The sequence below is a fragment of the Carcharodon carcharias genome, chromosome 4, assembly GCF_017639515.1.
Source record: "Carcharodon carcharias isolate sCarCar2 chromosome 4, sCarCar2.pri, whole genome shotgun sequence".
Taxonomy (NCBI): Eukaryota; Metazoa; Chordata; class Chondrichthyes; order Lamniformes; family Lamnidae; genus Carcharodon; species Carcharodon carcharias.
In genome coordinates, this window is record NC_054470.1 from 72,153,833 (window position 1) to 72,176,269 (window position 22,437).

The 22,437-nt window shown below is 44.0% G+C and overlaps 1 protein-coding gene across 4 annotated transcripts in view; it reads left to right on the forward strand.

The window, feature by feature from the left end:
• LOC121277360 (signal-transducing adaptor protein 1-like) overlaps positions 1 to 22,437 on the forward strand; it is a 60,461-nt gene that overhangs the window by 10,502 nt on the left and 27,522 nt on the right. For 3 of the 4 annotated variants that reach the window (XM_041186737.1, XM_041186738.1, XM_041186740.1), the window contains exons 3-5: positions 9,666 to 9,785; positions 11,867 to 11,923; positions 21,958 to 22,133. In XM_041186737.1, the coding sequence (XP_041042671.1) occupies positions 9,666 to 9,785; positions 11,867 to 11,923; positions 21,958 to 22,133 (353 nt within the window). The remainder of the gene's footprint in view (positions 1 to 9,665; positions 9,786 to 11,866; positions 11,924 to 21,957; positions 22,134 to 22,437) is intronic. The other variant, XM_041186739.1, reaches the window with a different exon arrangement.

Sequence of the window (22,437 nt, forward strand, 5' to 3'; positions counted from 1 at the left end):
TCATGGGAACAGGCTTCCAAAAGCCCCCAAAGCAGTAAAGTAGGATCTGGTTGCACCAGGGGTCAACCAGGCAGGCACCAGTGAGGAATGGGGTGGGGATTGGTGAGGACAGGGTGGGGGTTTGCCATGGGGACACACGCCCAAATTAGGAGGGCCTCCTCCAATACAATTTCAAAGAAGAGCAGGTGTGCTCTTTCCTGTCATCTTTGCCAATATCTATCCCTCAGCCAACACAATAAAACACAGCTTGCCTTGTCATTATCACATTGCAATTCATGGGATCTTGCTGTGCACAAACTGCCTTCCATAATTGTTTATAAAACAAGAGCCATAACCATGATGACTGCAATGACTTAAAGAGATTGCCCACCTTCACAAGGCAAGAAGGGATGGGCAAAAAGACGGCCATCCCAACACCTAATTTTATATCTAGGGTAAATGAGTTTGTTGGCCAACCGAAGTCTAATGCATGCCTTCCTATGTTCTCATCAATTGCTGCTTGCAGTCAATAACGGGGAGAGACTGATGTAAAAATAAACAGTGAAGGTTTATTGAGACACAGGGCAGAGCACCAGGTCATACATGTTCACTCACAAACCTCCAGAACTAGACTTACAGTTCCCAGTTGCCTGCACTGTAAAGTGATTCGTCAGTGCTGTCATACGATCAGTAAACTTGCATTCTCTTAAAGGGACAGGGTACCTCACTTTACCACATCCCTCCCCCTTTACTTAAAAGTAGAGCTAACAAGCTTAAAACACGTTAATTATTTACACAATAACTATTTACAGGTCAAGTCTCTCAGGAGGCTTTCTCGGACATGTTGAGCGTCTCAGTTCAACAACCTTGGCTGGTTTTTCCGAGACCTCCTTTTTAGGGAATGTTGTCCACTAGATCCCTCGGTGGAAATTGGCAGGTTTGTCTCCCCTACTCCCTCGGGTCCCATAGGTCCCACCGGTGCTTCCAAACCATGTGACCTGTCTTCTACATGCAGCACAAACTCAAACTAGATGAAGACTGCCTTTCTTCTTGTGGGATTGGTGTTCTTTTGTGGAGGTGATCCATGTGTTGTCTAATTTTTTGGCCGTTTATTGATATGTTATAGGAAAAGGGTCCAGTTACTGCACTCACCTGCCCTAACAGCCAATTGGGCCCATCTCCAAAGTTCTTCACGAGGACCGCACCTCCCATTATGATAGTTCTTCCACGGCCATGACCATCGTGCCTGGTCTCCTACGCCTCTTGGCTTTTCTTCAAATTTCCTTTAAATTCAGCAGGATAAGAGTCAGGTGGGTGTGGAGATGTCTCTTCATTAGTAGTTCTGCAGGGGCAATGCCGGTCACCATGTGTGGCGTGGTCCAGTATGCGAACAAGAACTGGAACTATCTTGTGCCGATGGAATTCGCTTCCATCTTTTTCATCCGGGGTTTAAAGGTTTGGATTGCCCACTTAGCCATGCCATTTGATGAGGGTGAGGTTTTGATATGGGTAATGCCATTAAGGGTCATGAACCTGTGGAACTGCCCATTTGTAAAAGCGGTCCTGTTGTCAGACACAAGGACCTCTGGCAACCCATGCAATGCAAAACTGCCGCAAACAGTCTATGGTGGCAGCTGATTTGGGCAACCGGACTTCCTGGACGTCCACTTATTTGGAGTGGGAGTCAATCAGTAAAAGGAACATTGTGCCCAAGAAGGTCCCATGTAATTGACATGGAGGCACCCTGGCCATTCCCATGGATGCAATGGACGTTTGCACCTGCTGGCATTGAGGACAGCTTTTGACCAGGATTTCTATATCCAAGTATATGCCTGCATGGGAGCATCTTCATTCTGCTAATGCCCGGGTGAGTGCTATATACCTCGGCTAATAACGGCCTTCATCCTCTCGGGGGCACGATAACCCTTGCTCCTGGCAGGAGAGTTTATATTTATGATCAGAATAGGGCTTCATCTCCTCAGTTTAGATCCACCTGATCAACCATTCAAGACCTGCTGCCAGATGTTAGACAATGGTGGGTCCCGGCTTGGCCACTCACAGACTTGTCTAGTCTGAACAGGGGAGGAATCCAGAAAATTTAGCACCAAGACCAGTTCCTGGGGAATCAAAGCCTCTCCGTTATTAGCTGGCAGGGGAAGGCAGCTCAGTGCGTCAGCATGTGCGATTTGAGTTTCTGAACAGTGAACAAAAGTGTATTCGTTGGTGGCTAATATTAGTGCCCATCTCTGGATGGGAGCTGATGCGATAGGTGATATTGCTTTCTCTTCTCCAAATAATCCCAGTAGGGACTTGTGGTCAGTTATAATATGGAAATGGCCGTGGAGATATTGATGAAACTTCCGGATGCCGAACACAATAGATAAGCCCTCCTTTTCTATCTGGGAATATTGTTGCTCTGTAACACTGGGTGTGTGAGGTGTATAACCAATGGGTCGTTCGGAGCCATCCACCATCCAATGTGAAAGGACAGCCCCTATTCCATAAGGGGATGCATCACATGTTAAACCTAATTCCTTCTTGGGGTTAAAGTGGACCAACAAGGCTGACGATCTTAACAATCACTTCACTTTCAAGAAGGCATCCTGGTGTGGGGCTTTCCAATTCCAATTCTGGTCCTTCTTAAGCAGGCCGTACAATGGAGCCAGCACAGTTGAGAGGTTTGGGAGGAATCGGCCGTAGTAGTTTCCCATGCCTAAGCTCTGTGGTATTTCTTGGGGTAGGTGCCTCGCAAATGGCCTGGACTTTTTCTACCACAGGATGCAGGCCCTAAGCATCAAACTTGTGGAACAAGTAAGCTACCTCCTTAGCCTGGAATAATCACTTCTCATTTTAAACGTACCCCTGTTACTGCAAAGCATTTGTGTGCCTCTTCTAGATTTGCTAAGTGTTCATTGTCAGTCAGTCCTGTGACCAATATGTCATCCAAGTAAATGTTAACATGGGGCAATCCTTGGAGCAAGTTTTCCATTGTTCTTTGGAAAATAGCACACATCGAGGAGACCCCAAAGGGTAGACGTGTGTATTGATACAATCCTCGGTGTGTATTAATGGTGACGAATTCTCTAGAGTCCTTTACCAACTCTACCTGCTGGTAGGCATGGTTCATGTCTAATTTTGAAAATGTGGTGCCCCCTAACAACTAGAAATACAATTACTCAATCTTAGGTATCGGGTGTCAATCAAGTTTGGCCATATTATTGACAGTTAGCTTATAGTCATGCATAAATGCATGCTTTGCTCCGGCTTCAGTACAGGTACAGTGGGTGCCGCCCACTCAGAAAATTGCACTGGTTGTAGGATGCCCAATTTTTCCAGTCTGTCCAGTTCAGTTTCAACTTTGTCCCATAGAGCATAAGGGACTGGTCTGGCTCTTATAAATCTGGGGGTTGCATTTGGGTCTACATGGATCCTGGCCTGTAGCCCTCGAATCCTCGAATAAATTATTGTTGAAAACGAAGCATACTTTTGCAACAATTCCTATAAACCTTTCATTGTAATTTGGAAAATTTCGGCCCATTTCAATTTATTCTTTTCGAGCCAGTTGTGGCATAAGTTGGGGCCCTATCCAGCTTCCACTAACAAGGGCAACCTTTCAGATTGATATCCATACATCGCCGAGACTTGACATAACCCTTTCAGTCTTATTTCTTCGACCATGTATGTCCTCAGCTTTGTGTCCGAAGCTTCTAACTTCAAAAGATGGGTTCCTTTACTCAGATATCTAAATGTACGCTCTCCAAAGGCAGACATTGATGCTCCCGTGTCAACTTCCATCTTAATGGTTGACTGTTAACTGTAATGACTACTTGGATTGGCTCAGTTCTACCCGCTGTGAGCTTATATAATGAATGGATCACTGATTCTATTTCTTCTGGCTCTTCTATGAGGCATATTTCATGATTTTATCTTCTGCCTTTATGTTGTTTTAGCCTTTACCTGCAGTGCTGCCTTAGGTAACCATAGTGGTGGCAGAAAAAGCACACGACTTGTTTGAGTTGTTGTTCGCTCACTGGAGGCCTGGATATATTTCTCTCATTCATTTTGTGGGTTTTCACTGCAGTACTGTTGTTTTTCAATGGTCTGCTGCTAGAGAGCGTTTCCCACCTTTCTGTGGAGTCCAAAGGTGTTGCGCCTTTTGTTGCTGGATTGTCCCGCTTGACCAGATGGACGGCGCCATTTTGTGTCTCTTTTATAACCTCGGAATTTCTAACAGCACTCTCCATCGCGGTAGCTAATTCTAATGCCTTATTGAAGTCTAGACTAGGTTTGGCTAGCAAACATCTTTGGATAGTATCAGCTCCAATCCCGCATATCAGCTGGTCTCTCAACATATCACTAATGGACGTTCTGAATTTGCAATGCTCTGTTAATGTCTCTAAAACAGCTACATAGTCAGCGATTGTCTCCTCCGGAAGCCTGTTCCTTGAGTTGAACTTGAAGTGCTGCATATTAACTGAGGTCTTTGGTCTCGAGTGGCTCTGTACAATTTTTATTAACTCGTCAAAAGTCTTCGAGTCTGGGGCGCTAGGTGACGTAAGGCTGCAGATAAGCCCGTACGTTTTGCTCCCACATGAGGACAAAAGAATCGCCATCTTTTTCTCCTCCCCAGCGATGTCACTAGCGGTAAAAAAGAACACTAGGTGTTCGACATGCTGAGACCAGTCATTTGAAATGGGGTCAAATGGATCGACATGCCTGAACTGCGGCATCATGAACGATTGTAAGGGGACTGCACTTCTGATAGGCTTTCCAGGTAATAATGAATTTAGGTGTTTGGCTTAAGGCGGAATTGCACTCTCTCGGGGGTCTCCTGTAGTTTTCTGTCCATAGCCATTTTATATGTATTTACCCTTTTAAATGCATTGCTGCTTTAAAAGCAGTCATCTTTTTTTTAACTCTGTCTCTGCAGCTGTCAGCTTTTCTCTGCTGGGTCTTGTGCTCTTTTCAAGTTTTGGTGGGATCCCCTCAATCGCGATTCTAGAGGTTTTAAAAAAAAATTTAAACAGTATCACTGCTTTCTGCTCCAATTGCCAGCTGTCACCTAGTTTACAAGTTAAGTACAGTTGCACTTTCCAATCCATTGTTCATCTGTCTTGAAGTTTATTTTCCTTTGTTCTTTATCCTCGTTGCCATTTTTATGTCTTGGATAAATGAGTTTGTTAACCAATCAAACTCTAACTGCATGCCTTCCTATGTTCTCATCAATTGCTGCTTGCAATTAGTAATGGGAAGAGACTGATGTAAAAATAAACAGTGATGGTTTATTGAGACACAGGGCAGAACACCAGATCATATGTGCTCACTCAGGAACCTCCAGAACTAGACTTAGAGTTCCCAGTGGCCCGTGCTTTACAGTGATTCGTCAGTGCTGTCACATGATCAGCACACTTGCATTCTCTTAAAGGGACAGGGTACCTCACTTTACCACACCTACAGAAAAAATATTTTTAAAAAATCAAAATTAATGTTTGAATCCTTGATCTTCAATTTGGTTAGAATAAGCTTTTTTTTAAACAATTAAATAACAAAATAAAAGTGGAAAGCTAGAGATTAGATGATATGCATATTTTTCCAGGGAGTGAATTCTGTGCATGAAGAAAAGGGAAAGACCACAAAACTTTGTGTCTACCCTGTGAGATCGCAAATAAGGCCAAATACATAACAGGAACATTAGGCCTGTCAGTAAAATTGTGCAAGTCAACAAAACATTCCAAAAGTCTACAGACTATCTGCATCCATGAGTCAGGTCCTGATGTTGGCCCAGAGTTTCCCCTGTGAAACTTCCACCTAATGCAGGAGAGTTCATTAACATGATAAGGGATAAGTACAAGTTGACTGAGTTCCCTGTTAGCTTCAGTAATTTCTGTATGTCACTGATTAAGCAAAAAACACTAAAATATAAAGAGAATTATAAAAACAAACTAAAGGATATTAATCAGATTTCATTGTACTTTAAGAAAAAGATCAAGACCTTTTTAAATAGACTGCACTTACATGCAGGGGAAGTGCTGAAGTAAGCTCACTTGCATTGCAAATATAAGAAAGAGGAATCAGAAAACAAAACAACCCGGAACCCCTGAAAAAGCTTTGAACCTCCATCAAAGGAAGGGCAGGACTGCAAATGAATAGAGGCTCTTTGAAGCTGACCAGTTTTTGTAACCAAGGAGATGCATTTAACTGGTCAAGCTGGTTATCATACTTTTGAGGGAGCCCTTACTGTCTGATAGGTTTACATACATTCTTTCCATCATATTTTGCACATCTAACATTGCACCATCAAAATCTAGAATAATGACTACCTAGGAGTAATAAAGGTATTGTAGGAATTCAAATTACAATGTGAGCCACAAGAGAAAAACCTTGAATAATTAAAGCTTTCATTATAGTCCAAGATTGTATTACAGCGCTCAAACCCCATTGAATTCATCCAAGCCTCCATCACCTTGAGGCTCAATTTCTCTCACATTGGCTGGACTTTGCTACTGAGACTGGTAGCTCGGGTCTGGAGATTTCCCGACCTGGCAGGCCCGCCCTGGTTTAAAGGGCCCCATTATATCCAATTTCTGTTCTGGGGAGATGGTGGTGGCATCAAGCCAGGCCTGCCGATCCTGGAAGAAGATCCTAGGCTGCTATGGGGGTGGGCGAGTGCCAAGGTTGTCTGGTTAGAAGGCTCACCTCTGTTCTCTAGGACTTGGCACAGTTGTTTTAAAAGCTGTTAGGCTCTCTTGCCCTCACCTCTCATTCCCCTCCACCCATCCTCCATGTCCCCTTATAGCCCCAAAGGCCCTCCAATGCAAATTCATGCTCCCCACCCACACTCCCAAGCTCCTCATACTTCCATGGCCCTTCATGCTAATCCATGCCCCTTCAATCCCCCATAGATCCTCACACTCCCATGCCACGTCTGTAGCCACTGACCCAGTATCCCCCATGATCAGACCTCAGGAGCCATGTGGAGATGAAAAAATTAAACTTCTAGCAATCTAATATGGCTCCCACTCATATACACTTGAAAAAAAAAAACTCCTGTTCATGAAACCCATTCAAAACTTTTAAATCCCTTATAAAAACAAACTTCTATTCAGACCCCATATCAAAGACAGCTAATCCTTGAGTAGCCTCTTTAAACTGTCAAATGGTGAATCTAAACCTCCCCTCACTGAGATAATTGTAGCTTTAGAAACTCAACTAAGCATTCATGATGACATTATTATAGCCCTTTGGAAATGTCAATAAAAAAGCTCTATTGAAACTGTATGAGTAGGTGATAATATTTTTTCTAACCCACACCAGATGGCATGTCAATCAAAGCAGTCCAGCAGGTGATGTTTTCATTTTTATCCTCACTGATGGCTTAAGTATTGTTTTTTCACGTTGAAAGAGTGGAAGATTGAAAAAACTTCACATCATGACACTCAAACAGACCCTATACAACCTTCAGGAGTGTTTAGATCTACTCCATCAATTTGTGGCTCCCACACTGTGGGTTAAGGATCTTGGAGCAGCCAAAATGGGACCCATTTAAATTCAGCATGAAGGTCAAAAGGCTCTGTTGAGTTCAGGCTTCCCACCTGTGTGAATCATGCCCCCGCGCCCCACTGCCATCAGAAGTTGGGCCTGTCAAAATTGGGGGCTTCCACACCCAGGTCCCATCCGCCACTTTTAAAAGTCCATGGGGTCCATGGATCAGTAGGGAAGACAGAGAGGACAGATGACTATGCTGGAGTGAGACAGAGACTCAGTGAGTAGCGAATTAGGTTCATGTGGGCATTCGGTGCACGAGGGAAAGAGGTGTGGTATAGATAGGAATTATTCTAAGTTAATTAAGTGAATAATTAAATTAAGTTAGCTAAGCAACATAAGTAACAATGGCGGGACAGGTGTTATGTTGCAGCGGTGAAAGGAGCTTTTGGACGCCAAGGCAATCTAGGACAAACACATCTTCAGAAAGTGTAAGCAGCTAGGGAAATACCAAATCAGGATTATTGACCTGGAAGCTGAACAGCAGACACTGTGCAACATAAGGGGGAGGGAAAAATACCTGGGCACTTTATTCCAGAAGATGGTCATGCCTCTTAGAATAGGGCCATCGATTGTGGTCAGCAGTGAGGGATAGGAGAACCGTGAGTGAGGCAGAAAATGGGACCAAGCACACAGTATTGGAAGAGCCTCAGACTTTGCAATTGTCTAACAGGTTTGAGATGCTCAAAACCTGTCTACACAAAAGCTAGGTCTGTTAGGCGGATGAGTAGACTGGCTATTGCACCATGGCACAGGAAGTCACTCCAGCTGGGGGAGCATTCAGGAATGTATTGATAATAGGGTACAATATAGTGAGGGGGATTGACACAGTTCTCTGCAGCAAAAAATGAGAGTCCAGAAAGCTGTGTTGCCTGCCCGGTGCCAGGATTCGGGACATCTTCTCAGGGCTGGAGAGGAACTTGCAGTGGAAGCAGGAGGAACTAATCATTGTGATCCATGTAGATACCAACAACATAGGTAGGACAAGGAAGGAGGTTCTGCGTAGTCAGTATGAGAAGCTAGGTACCAAATTAAGAAGCAGAACCTCAAGGGCATTAATCTCTGGATTATTACCTGAGCCATGTGAAAAGTGGCATAGGGCAAATAAGATTAGAGAGATGAATGTGTGTGGGACAAGTGGGTTCCAGTTCATGGGGCATTGGCACCTGTATTGGGGAAAGTGGGTGTTGTACTGTTGGGACGGTCTGCACCTGAATTGTGCTGGGACGAGTGTTCTTGCAAATCGCAGACATCAACAATGAGGTTCAACACCACCTTCAGTGCACCAGCACAGCCTTTGGCTGTCTGAGGAAGAGAGTTTTTGAAGACCAGGACCTCAAACCCGGCACCAAGCTCATGGTCTACAGAGCAGCAGTGATACCCACCCTCATTTTTGGCTCAGAGATGTGGACTATGTACAGCAGGCACCTCAAAACTCTGGAGAAGTACCACCAGCGCTGCATCCGCAAGATCCTGAAAATCCATTGGCAGTATAGACGCATCAATGCCAGTGTTCTCACGCAGGCCAACGTCTCCAGCATCAAGACATTGACCACACTCAATCAGCTCTGCTGGATGGGTCACTTCGTCTTCATGCCTGACAAGAGACTCCCGAAACAAGCACTCTTCTCAGAGTTTTGACATGACAAGTGAGCTCCAGGAGGACAGAGGAAGGGCTTTAAAGATACCCTCAAAGCCTCCCTGAAGAAGTGCAACCCACCGACACCTGGGAATCCCTGGCCCAAGACCATCAAATAATTTCACCACATTTCTACTTCCCTTTAGCTCTGGAGAAGAGTCACATGGACTCAAAATGTTAACTCTTTTGTCTTCCTCTCTCCACAGATCCTGTCAGACCTGCTGAGATTTTCCAGCATTTTTTGTGAGATAAATGCAAGTTCTTACTTTCTTTCCATATTCAAAGAGTTTATCATTTCTCAGGTTCCACACTTTTCCACTACGCTGCTGACATCTGTAATAACTCTCTGCTCACAATGAATATTAAAAGCAAAGTTTTAAAAAAAACACAGAAATAACAAACAGTTCTTGGACTCTGGTTCTTTATTGGAAACAACTAGGTCCCAATAGTGCTATCATTCTGTACTTGGTGATCCCCCCTGATAACTGTTTACCATTCTTTTCAGTACACAGAAAAATTGGATCTCCAGCATTTTGTATCGATAGAAGATTGCAGCAGCGTAGATAAAGAATCCCAGGCAGCTAACTTCCGACTGCAGCTAGCCAATGAGAAAGTGATGCTGAAGGTACCCTAATTAGGATTCTGATCTAGGCCTAAAAAATTGCTATTTGTAGTACATGAATTTTGAACCCATTCATTTGGGATTCTTTGTTCTGTTGTTTCATTACAGACATTTATTTTAAATGAGTTAACTCTGTTGCTAAAATAATGGACAAAGGGAACATTATATGTAAATTCCCATTTGTTTGATATCAATGGATTGAAAATAATGGGCTGTGCATCCATAATTTCCAATGAGCCATCTGCTGGGAACATGGCCTTCTAGATGGCCTGAGGTTACAGAAAAGTATTAGCATCTGAGAATCATGAGCCTAGATCCTCAGATTCTTGGATGGTCGTAGCCCGGAGGTATCCTGGGAGATGCACTGGGGGATCCCTTGAAGTCCCCACACACTGACTACGTGGGAATTTCTTGAGAAGTTTCAACTTCTGCTGGAACCCTCTGAAACTCTGAGTTAGAGTCGGAGACTTCGGATGACTCACTTAGCAAAATAGTTACCCAGGAAAAGTTAGAAAGATTAAAACCAGTTCTAACTCCCAGGTAACGAAACTACTGACTACCCCAACACCTCAACTGAACCGCCCCCCCACATCTCCAACTGCCTTCCAGCCCCTGACTAAACCCCTGACCCCCAGATTAAACCCCCCCCAACTAAATGGCCCGACACCCCAGCCCGCATTAAACCACCCTACCCCCGACATGCCAACTAAATCAACCCCCCCCCCCCCCCCGACTACCCCTTGACACCTCCCATTGACTAAACCCCTACCCTCCAACTAACCCCACACCTCCCAACCAAACTCCCTAACCCCTGGCTACCCACCACCTCGCTGACCCACCCTACCCCCTCACCCACTTACCTTTTTTCTGTAGCTTCTCAAAGTGGCTGGGACATTTAAACTTACTGGAATATGGCAGCTAGCGCTGTAAAAAGGGGGTGTAGCTTGGCTTTCCCCGACACTACAAGGGAAGGGCTTTGGGAACCAGTACGCTCCACATTTCTCAGGAGGCCTGGTTTGGAAGTCCATGCGAGAAATATGGAGCTCCAGTGCAAGGTAGGTAAATAGGAGCAGAGTGGCAATCCAATGGTGATTGCCACTCCTTGGAAGACTTGGCGCATGGAATCGGAGGCCCTGAGGTTTACTCTGGACTGTGAACAGAGAGTCAGATATTAAAACCAGGAAGTGTGGTTTCTCCAGACATCCTACTGAAATTAATAGCAGCCATTTTAAAATTTTTAAGTAGCAGGTTTCCTGCTACAGTTGGGGCAAGTTGGAGCTTGGCAGGGTGGTGTGCGGCGAGATGTCAGAGATCCTGCTGGGAGTTTTGAGATTTAAAATAATTTTACCTCCCAAGTGCCCCAAACCCACCCAGTCTTGAGTGTTAAAATTGCCCATATAGAACCTTCTACAGAAAGAGACCATTTGCCCCATCATGCCTGTGCCAACTATTTGAAAGAGCTACCTACTTTTCCCATTCCCTGCTGTTTTGCATAATCCTGCAAATATTTTCTTTCACATTAATACCTAACTTGCTTTTGTGGGTTACTACTGACTTTCACCAGCTTTTCAACAGTGCATTCCAGATCATAAAAAATTGTGTAAAAAAATCCTTCTTATCTCCCCTCTGCTTCTTTTGCCAATTGTTTTAAATCTGTGTTTTCTGGTTAGTTACCTTCCCGAACTGGTTTCTCTTACTTTATCAAGATCCCCCATAACTTTAAACACCTCTACTAAATCTCCTTTTAACCTTCTCTACTCTAAGGAGCACAATCTCAGCTTCTTTTGCCACTCCTGAGAGTACATTTCTGTTTGGAGCTCATGCCCGACAGTTTCTGCTGTTTGCCATTATAGGTTGACGTTACCATTTAGTTTTTTTCATGGTAGCATGATATTGGTGAAAAGGTAATGGTGATAATGGTGCACAAGCAGAACATACATGGTTTCAAGTGGAATTGTACGCCTTTAACTACTACAACACAATGCAGTGTAACTAAGCATCTAACAACACTTGTTATCTGCTTTGCACTATCTACTCTGTAATGATATACAGGTAACGTGATTTTCCTTTCATATTATCTCCAGGCCGAAAGTGTTGAAGCCAGAGAAGAATGGAAAGGTTACATTATTGTGGTCTCTCAGGTATGAATTTAGCTTTTATAACATATTCCTGTATTAAACGTTGGCAATCCAATATTATTAGAATGATATTCGCTAGGCAATAAAAATGCTTTACAAGAATAAGGTTTACCAATGAATTGTTAGCCTTCTGGGACCCTTAAAGGTCTAGTGTTGAATGCTGATACCATGAGTGGACTATAGCTTGAAATTCCTGTTGATGTTACTATTGAGGTCTACTCTATTGGGGCTAAATTTTCAGGTTGTTAATGCAGCAGAAACAGGGGACAATAGCGCTGTGAAATTGGTTTCCCAATGCATTCCCACATCAGTGCCTTCCGGGCATTTGGAGTGGTTCCTAGGTCAGGTGGTAGGCCCATTTAAATTGTTAATAGGGGTCCAACGGTGTACATAGGGCAGCTGTCATTTTTGGGCTGAACTTAGCAGTGTGGACCTGTACAGTTTCTGGTTAGTATCAGCTGACAGCCTGGCTGAAGAGGATCCTAAAGATCAGTTTCTTTTTCTTTGTGGGACTGGGAAAGAAAGGGAGTACCATTTCAGGCTCCACAAATAGAGCCTGGGCCACTGCCACTGCAGCCTCCCCAGTCTCATTACCTCCCCTGTAGGCATTGTGCCATGGATCTACCTTCAGTAATGCCAGCCTCACAGTGATCTATCAGGGACAAGCTCTTAAAGATCAAGAAATTTGGTACAAAAATCACAAGTTGTTATTTTTATCAAAGATAATTAATATAGATTGGTAGTTGGTTTAAGAGCCTCATTAGTGACTTATTTAACCCCTAACAAGTTGTATAAAGCTACACTTTGGGCTGAATTTTTGTCTCCCAATAAAGGTGCAGATTGGGCAGTGAAAGGTTGAACTTGTTTCTTTTTGCTGGAGAAACAATTTTCCTGAGTTTTCCTGACTCCATACCATTTTCAAGTGACCTTTTGGTGGGTTAGGAAGGCCTCAGGTGCAAAAGGCACGTGTAGCTATTCCGAGGTCACCGTCCCCATTGTGAAGACCATAGGGAAAGTTGTATTTTCCTCCCACACACTATTTTGTGAGTTTTGAAAGCCCAAAAAAAACACCTCCTTGGAAAGTTCATGACCACTGGGGGAAGTCTGCTGAGGAGTCGGGAACGTTCTGAAAGGTGAGTGTAAAATCTTCAAATGTCACTATTAGATGCCGCGTTGTAATTAGCTGTGCTTAAATGCGATGGTGTATCATAGGTATCTGTCCTGCAAAGGGAAATTGACTCTTACGTTATCCAGCATTGTGTACTTGTTTTAAATGAGTTTGTCTTCAGCCGTCCTGGTAGTTGCATGATATGATAATGGAGTTGTTGACTAACCTTAACAATCAATCTCTATCAATTAGTTTACAATAGAACCAGACATGAAGTGAGGAAAATCCAATGGTTGAAAACTTGGGAAATCATGGCCTGAATTTTACCTTTGACAGGCGCATGTGAACGGTGGGCCTGGGATTGGCCAGGAAATGGCCCCCCGACCACGGTTGGCCCCTTCGACCACGATTTCCCACTGGCTGGCCAATTAACGGCCTGCCAGCGCAAAACACGAACTGAGAAGCGCAGCACTGCCGGGGTTGGGGGCGGGAAGAGGGCGGGTGATGACATTTGCACAGGTGCAGGTGAGCACTGCTTTCTTGCACCCTGAAGGCAGACAGCTGCCTCAGCGAGCTGCAGACCTAAAAATAATCAAATAAAGGTGTAAAAACCTGCAAAAAAAAATGTCCATGCATCACAATCAAGCACATGAAAATATATCTAATAAAAATGCTGTCCACAGATAATTATTTTTATTTTATTTCATAATGGAAATTTCATCCCTCCCTTGGATGAGGTTTGTCGAAAAATGCAAAGCCTGCCTGGCCGATTCGCCCGTCTGCCAACCATAAGATTGGACGAGCCATGAAAAGTCAGAGATAATTGCGCCGTTAATGGGCTTAATTGCCCTCTTAATTGTTGGCGGGCGGGCTTCTAACCTTTGCACGTCGGGATGCTTGCCTGACATCTTCTCACACAATTTTATGCCCAATCTGGTTGGGCACAAGCCCAACTGCAGAACCTAAAATTCTGTCCCATAAGCCCAAAGCCATCTGTTCCTTCATATTACATTCCAATCATGCTACATTTCCCACGTCATGTATCAAATTACTCATACACAGTGTCCCAAAATGTTATTTTCTGAAATAAATCTATATAATTTATGTTTGAATGAATCAATGTGAACTGCTTTCACCATTCCCTGGGGGAACTGTTCAGTAGATTGAGCACCCATCACTGAAATACTGTTTCTGCAGATTAGTTTTAATTTATCCCCCTTCAAGTGCAGATCATGTCCTCTGGTTCTGCTGTTCTAGACAAGGTGAAATAGCTTGTCATGGTCTACATTATCTTTGCATGGTAACTGAAGTTAAGGCATGCCTGTTGAACAAAAGTAATAGGGAGGAGTAGACCATACTGCTCCTCCATTCAATATGATCATGCCTGATCTTTGGTTTCAACACCAATTTCCCACCCGCTCCCCAGATCCTTGATTCCCTGAGAGATTAAAGATCTGCCTACCTCAGCCTTAAATATATCCAAACCCTTTTAGTGAAGGAATTTCTCCTTATGTCAGTCCTAAATGATCAGCTCCTTATTCTGAGACTGTGCTTCCTGTTATGACATGGCAGATGATGTGTCCTCATGGAATCATATCTCACAGATAATGTCCCAGCCAAAACCATCACCATCCCTGGGTATGTCCTGTCCCAACAAGAGGACAGACCCAGCAGAGGTGGTGGCACAGAGGTATACAGCTGGGAAGGAGTTGCCCTGAGAATCCTTAACATCAATTCTGGACCCCAGGAAGTTTCATGGCATCAGGTCAAACATGGGCAAGGAAACCTCCTGCTGATTACCATGTACCGCCCTCCCTCAGCTGATGAATCAGTGCTCCTCCATGTTGAACATCACTTGAAAGAAGCACTGAGGGTGGCAATGGCACAGAATATACTCTGGGTGGGGGATTTCGATGTACATCACCAAGAATGGCTCAGTAGCACAATTACTGAGTCTTAAATGATATAGCTGTTAGACTGGGTGTGTGGCAGATGGTGAGAGAACCAACAAGAAGGAAAAACATACTTGACCTCATCCTCAGCAACCTGCCTGCCACAGATGCATCTGTCCATGACAGTATCGGTAGGAGTGACCACCGCACAGTCTTTGTGGAGTGGAAGTCCCACTTTCACATTGAGAATACCCTCAATCATGTTGTGTGGCACTAACACTGTGCTAAATGGGATAGATTTTGAACAGATCTAGCAACTCAAGACTGGGCATCCTTGAGGTACTGTGGACTATCAGCAGCAGCAGAATCGTACTCAAACACAATCTGTAATCTCATGGCCCAGCATATCCCCAACCCTGCCATTACCATCAAGCCAGGGGATCAACCCTGGTTCAATGAAGAGTGCAGGAGGGCAGGCCATGAGGAGCAACAGGCACATCTAAAAATGAGGTGTTAACCTGGTGAAGCTATAACTACTTGCATGCCAAACAACATAAGCAGTAAGCGATAGACAGAGCTTAGCGATCCCACAACCAAGGGATCAGATCTAAGCTCTGCAGTCCTGCCACATCCAGTCATGAATGGTGATGGGCAATTAAACAACTCACAGGAGGAGGAGGCTCCACAAATATCCCCAATCTCAATGATGGGGAAGCCCAGCACATCAGTGCAAATGATAAGGCTGAAGCATTTGCTACAATCTTCAGCTGGAAGTGCCAAGTGGATGATCCATCTCAGCCTCCTCTGGAGGTTCCCAGCTTGTCAGATGCCAGTCTTCAGCCAATTTGATTCACTCTACGTGATATCAAGAAATGGCTGAAGGCACTAGATACTGTAAAGGTTATGGGCCCTGACAATATCCTGGCAATAGTACTGAAGACCTGTACTCCAGAACTTGCCACGCCCTGAGCCAAGCTGTTTCAGTACAGCTACAACACTGGCATCCACCCAGCTATGTGCAAAATTGCCTAGGTATGTCCTGTGCACATAAAGCAGGACAAATCCAACCCGGCCAATTAGAGCGCCATCAGTCTACTCTTGATCATCAGTAAAGTAATGCAATTGGTCATCAACAGTGCTATCAAATGGCACTTGCTTAGTAATAACCTACTCATTGATGCCCAGTTTGGGTTCTGTCATGGCCACTCAGCTCCAGACCTCATTAAAGCCTTGGTTCAAACATAGACAAAAGAGCTGAACTCCCGAGGTGAGGTGAGAGTGACTGCCTTTGATATCAAGGCTGCATTTTAACCCAGTGTGGCATCAAGTGGCCCTAATGAAACTGGAGTCAATGGGAATCAGGGGAAAATTCTCCGCTGGCTGGAGCCATACCTAGCAGAAAGGAAGATGATTGTGGTTCTTGGAGGTCCATCGTCGCAGCTTCAGAACATCACTGCAGGAGTTCCTCAAGGTAGTGTCCTCGGCCAAACCATCTTCAACTGCTTCATCAATGACCTTCCTTCCATCATAAGGTCACATGCGGGGATATTCGCTGATTATTGCACAATGCTCAGCACCATTCGCGACTCCTCAGATACTGAAGCAGTCAATGCCTAAATGCAGCAAGACCTGGACAATAACCAGGTATGGGCTGACAAGTGGCAAATAACATTTGCACCACACAAGTGTCAGGCAATGACCATCTCCAAAAGAGAGAATCTAACCATTGCCCCTTGACATTCAATGGCATTACCATCACTGAATCCCCCACTATCAACATCCTGGGGGTTACCATTGACCAGAAACTGAACTAGACCAGCCATATAAATACTCTGGCTACAAGAGCAAGTCAAAGGCTAGGAATGCTGCTTCGAGTAACTCAATTCCTAACTCCCCAAAGCCTGTCCACCATCAACAAGGCGCAAATCAGGAGTGTGATGGAATATTTTCCACTTGCCTGGATGAGTGCAGCTCCAACAACACTCAAGAAGCTTGACACCATCCAGGACAAAGCAGCCCACTTGATTGGCACCACACCCACAAATGTTCACTCCCTCCACCACCAGCACACAGTGGCAGCAGTGTGTACCATCTACAAGATACACTGCAGAAATTCACCAAGGCTCCGTTGACAGCATCTTCCAAACCTATGACCACTATCATCTAAAAGGACAAGGGCAGCAGATAGATGGGAACACCACCACCTACAAGCCCCCCTCCAAGTCACTCATCATCCTGACTTGGAAATATAATGCTGTTCCTTCACTGTCGCTGGGTCAAAATCCTGGAACTCTGTTCCTAACAGCACTGTGGGTGTACCTACACCATGTGGACTGCAGCAGTTCAAGAAGGCAGCTCACCACCACCTTCTCAAGGGTAATTAGGGATGGGCAATAAATGCTGGCCCAGCCAGTGAAGCCCACATCCCGTGAATGAATATAAAAAAAGATGTGTGCAAGCGGACCAAATCGACAAGGGAAACATGATCATGCTTTCACATCAGTTTTGCACTTAGTATTTATTAAAGATGTGTGCACTGAATTCAGAAGGAATGAGTCCACCAAGACCTTTAGAGATTTTAAAAACCTTAAATTAAAATATTTTATTAGCAAGGTGCCTCTAGGATTTTGACCCAGTGACAGTGAAGGAACGGCGATATAGTTCCAAGTCAGGATGCTGTGTGGCTTGGAGGAGAACATCCAGGTTTTGGTGTTCGCATGCATCTGTTACCCTTGTCCTTCTAGGTGGTAGAGGCCACAGGTTTAGAAGATGCTATCATAGGAGCCTTGGTGAGTTGCTGCAGTGCATCTTGTAGATAGTACGCACTGCTGCCACAGTGCGTTGGTGTTGGAAGGAGTGATGTTTAAGGTGGTGGGTGGGGTGCCATCAAGCAGACTGCTTAATCCTGGATGGTCGAGCCTCTTGTACGTTGTTGGAACTGCACTCATCCAGGCAAGTGGAGAGTATTCCATCACTCTCCTGACTTGTGCCTTGTAAATGAGACTAACTTTGTGGAGTCAGGAGATGATTTACTGGCTGCAGAAATCCCAGCCTCTGACCTGCTTTTGTTGCCATAGTATTTTTATATGGCTAGCCCAGCTCAGTTTCTGTTCAGTGGTAATCCCCTGAACCCTCCCTCCAATGCATTCCAAAGATTCCTTCACGTTGCAGTCACAGCACACTGTCAGCTCTGCCAGTCTATCAAATCTTATTTATTTATTCGATTAGCTAATTAGTTACTAAGTTCGTCAGCTAAAGCAGCAGCAAGTTACAGTCTGCTAGGATCAAGCCAAAAGAAGAACACTCATCAGTTACTGGAGATATAACAAAAAAAGATTAAAAAGCAGCACTCTCCTTCCTGGACAGGTTTACATTAAATGAATATTATGGCTATAACTCTGAGTTTAGGGGAAGCCTGCAGTTTCTCTATCTCACTTGCCCTCAATATGGTCTCTGTTAGTTATTTCCAAAGTGACCTCAAGTAGAGGGTTATCAATTTGTAGGCCTACTGATAGTATACTTTTGCTGGTTGACGACCATCTTGTTTGGGATAATAATAATTAAAGTAATAAAATAAATTTTGAATTAATAAAATAAGATAAAAATTGATGGGCCAGATCTTCAAATCAGCTGGGTCAATCACCGGTGATCCCTCGGCACAGCCATCCACAGGGAACAATGGTGAAGAGGAGCGGTGGAGAGGCCAAGGCCAATGTTTATGATGCCAACTGCTGTGTTCAGGTATGTTTTTAAAACTCTTAGAAATTTTAGTGGGCTTAGTTGGTTTGTGAGTTGATAGGGAGGGTGAGGTTGGTTAGTGAGAGGGTAGGTTAGTGAGTGGGTGAGGTAGTGAGTGAGTGGGTGGGTTAGTGAAGGCATGGGTGAGGGGTTGGGTGAGTGGCTGGCTGCTGGGGTAGGGAGTGAGTGAGTGGGGAGTGTGCGTGGGTTGGGGGGTGTTTGCAGCCAGGGGATAGGTAGTTGGTGGACCAGGTTGTGGGTATGGTTAGTCAGGTAGATTGGGTAGTTGGGGAGATGGGTAGTTGATGTGGGAGATGGGTAGTCAGGTCAGGGCATGGGTGGTTGGGGGTGGTAGTCAGGTCGGGGGTTGGGTGGTTAGAGGGGATGGGTAGTTGGGTTGGGGTGAATAGTGATGTGTGGATAGTTGGTCGGAGGTGGTAGTCAGGTGGGATGAGGTCCGCTGTCAATCACTGACCTACACCAGAATAGTGCAGAGCAATAGTAGGGTAAGAATCCAGGTGAGTGTCGCTGAACAGGCCCATATCTCCAGTGTCAGCGTTGAAGACATTTTCAGAGGGGCCCAGGTGGTACAAATCTGCCCTTCAGATTTTTAAACTTCCTGGGCAATTACTTTGCACGTGCATGGATCAGGACTTCCGAAGAGTCCGGGTGAGAAACAACGATAAACCTCCTGTGCAAATGGACATGAAAGATTCCTTGGCACTAATCAAAGAAGAGCAGAGAAGTACGCTTTGCTCCTTCAACAAGAAAAATCCGAAAACATCATTACAAAAACTGATTAGCTGGTCATTCATCTCATTGCTGTTTGTGGAAACATTACATGTGCAAATTTGATGCTGTGTTGGCCTGGATTACAACATTGATTATATTTTAAACTATTTAATTGGTTGTGAAGTGCTTTGGGATGTTTTGAGTATGTGAGAAATGCGATAGAACTAGAAATCTTTTTCATTAACATAAGGGATGCTAGTTCTAAGGAATAGATTGTTTTGGCTTTTGGCATCAAGTGTTAGGATCAAGCTTTCTGACACATGGATGGCGTGAGTCGAAAGTGGAGTAACGCTTTTGACTATCTGCAGCATCATCGTGTGGATGAGGCATTCTGGTCCCTATTAGTCTGATAGAAGAGGTAGTTATGTGATAAAGTTGCATATGTCTCATATTCAAAGTGTAAACAGTCTTTTCCTCATTATAGGTGATGCTACCTCATATACACATGGGGGGCATTTACTTACAGTGAACAGTAAATTTAAGAACTACCTGTTCACATGATCACATCTTACACATTCAGACCTTGCATTGGTTTTCAAAGAAAAAGTAAGTTTGACCCTTCAAGCCGAAATTGAACACATAACCCAAGTTCAGCAGAAGTTTCATACCTAGCAAGCATTGAACGATAAACAATTGTGTTCCTGTTAGCTTTTCAGTCATGTTCATTCTCCCAATTCAACTATTGTCATGAATTACATTGTAAGCTGCTATATGTATGTCATGGAACATTCAATTCCTAAGTTTCCTCAAGTTACAAAGACTAATTTTTTTATTTTTTAGAGACTCATTAAATCCAAATAGCTGAAATTGAAACAACACCCCGAATGCATTTGAGGATACAGATGTATGTGAATCTTATAGGTTACACAATTGTTGTTATTCTTGCTCGATGACTCAAATCTCCCCCAGAAGCAAAAGCTGACAGACTATCTGTGTCTTTTCAAGGAATAGACTTCTCCAAGTCTTCTTCACCAATCAGTTCACAGCCTATTTGTCTACTATTATCTATTGAGAAACAAAGTACATTGGCATTGAATGTTGGCTTAGGGATTCATTATCTCAAAAATCGATGGGCAAAGCAGAACCCTTCTGAAAGGAGAAGGATTTTTTTTAGCAAGTTTTATCATTTTATCAAGGGTATTATGATCCCAGCTGAGGTTACCCTGGCCGCGCCTGATCCCAGAGTGGAACCCAGCTTGATAGATCCTAACTTTCAGATTGTTTGTTTAGATACTTGGAAAGTGGCTACTGAACAGAGTCACAGAAGTCAGTGGATGAACTTCTAATAAAAGAATAAAACATTTATTAAAAAAGAAAAGATGAACTATATTATAATACTTCTTCACCCACAACTATACCTTTACCGGTATGTACAGATTTGTAAGGATAACCAAGTTACAAAAGCTATCTTATACTCTTCCACACATTCTTTCTCACTGCCATTAACAGTACACCACTGCTTCACATGCCCATAGCAAAGAGTTACAGAACTTCAACCATCTCTTTGGGCCTTCTTGCCTCTTATGAGCTGTTCTTACTTTAAATCTGCTTTCTGCAGCTTTTGTCCCTTTAAATCTGAATCTTGGAGCCTTTCTTTCTGCCCCTCACTTTTAACTTCACTTAACAGGACTTTTTCCAGATTCCTGTCCTTTCTTTGACTAGAAGGTCTGCTTGGGATTTTCACCTGTTCCACTCCCCTGGATTCTTGGGGACTTACTTCTTTAGCTTGGGACAGATTATCTGTCCCTTTTGCTCCAGTCTGCCTCTGGCTGCTACTTTCAACCAACTTTAGCTAGGGACTGGCTATCTGCCCCTTCTAGGCTGCTTCTGCCTGGCAGCTGTCTTCAAAACTGAACTCAAAACTGCTGTTTTTTTGTTTTTTTTGTGTTTGGGAGGAACGTGCCCCTCTGAACCCTTGAACAGCCCAGTTTCTCTGGCCTTGTTTGTTTAACTTAGCTGCTAGAGTGATCAAACTCTTATTAGAAATGCAGGTACTTTTTAAAGTGAAACAAACTCAGTTTGACCTTTTTTAACACAGAGATACAGAAATTCACATCATACTTAAACATTAAAGCTAAAACTCATTCCCAACATCCACAAACACAAATATAACTTACTTAAACTGTCTCTATTCCTAACAAGGGCAATTTCTGTTCTGGAATACTATACAGCAACCACCTTGCCCCCTCCTCAATCCCTCATCCCCACCCATCCCCCTTCCTAGGATTGGGCTTGGTAATAATGCTCCCCAAATGAAATAGCTTGCCCATCATATTGCCACTTAAGTGAGGTAGTGGAGGGCAACTGGTGCACATGGAAACTTAGCAGAATGTGAGCTATTTCAGCTCTAATTCCAAGTTCGAGTCCAGAATAATTCTTCACCCTCATCAAGCAAAAATGTTAGATTTAAAACTAGAACCTATGCAATTTACAACACAGAAGCCAGCCGTTCAGCATGTTGTGTTAATAATTTGATTTATAAGCTTATCTTTGCACACTTTTACCAGCTGGAGGTTCCCACTAACTTGTCACTGCTGCCGGGGCAGATGCTCCGTCTGGGAGAGGCCGTTGAACAAGAAAAAGTACGTCAGTCAACTGCTTCGGTGAGACCAGAATTGCAGAGTTTTTTGGTGGAGAAGCCCGATCCAGAGGTGTACGATGATGTATTGACCACAATGCCAGCGTATGTAGAATTGATACGCCAGACTGATACTGGGGTTTAAAGGGTTAAATTATGTGAACAGCTTTCATAAACTTAGCTTGTACTTACTTGAGTTAGAAGGTTGAGGTGTGATCCGATCGAGGTGCTTAAGACAATAAAAGGATTTAGGAGCTTTGTTACTAAGAAGCTATTTCCCCAGGGTGGGAGGCCATGGGGGAGAGGAAAGACCTTGGGTGAGCCTTTGATGGATCCAGGGGGTCCATAAAGGAGGACCCCATTGCTTGGCTGCCACCAGCTCGAGTACTGAAAGCTGCCAGGCTTCACA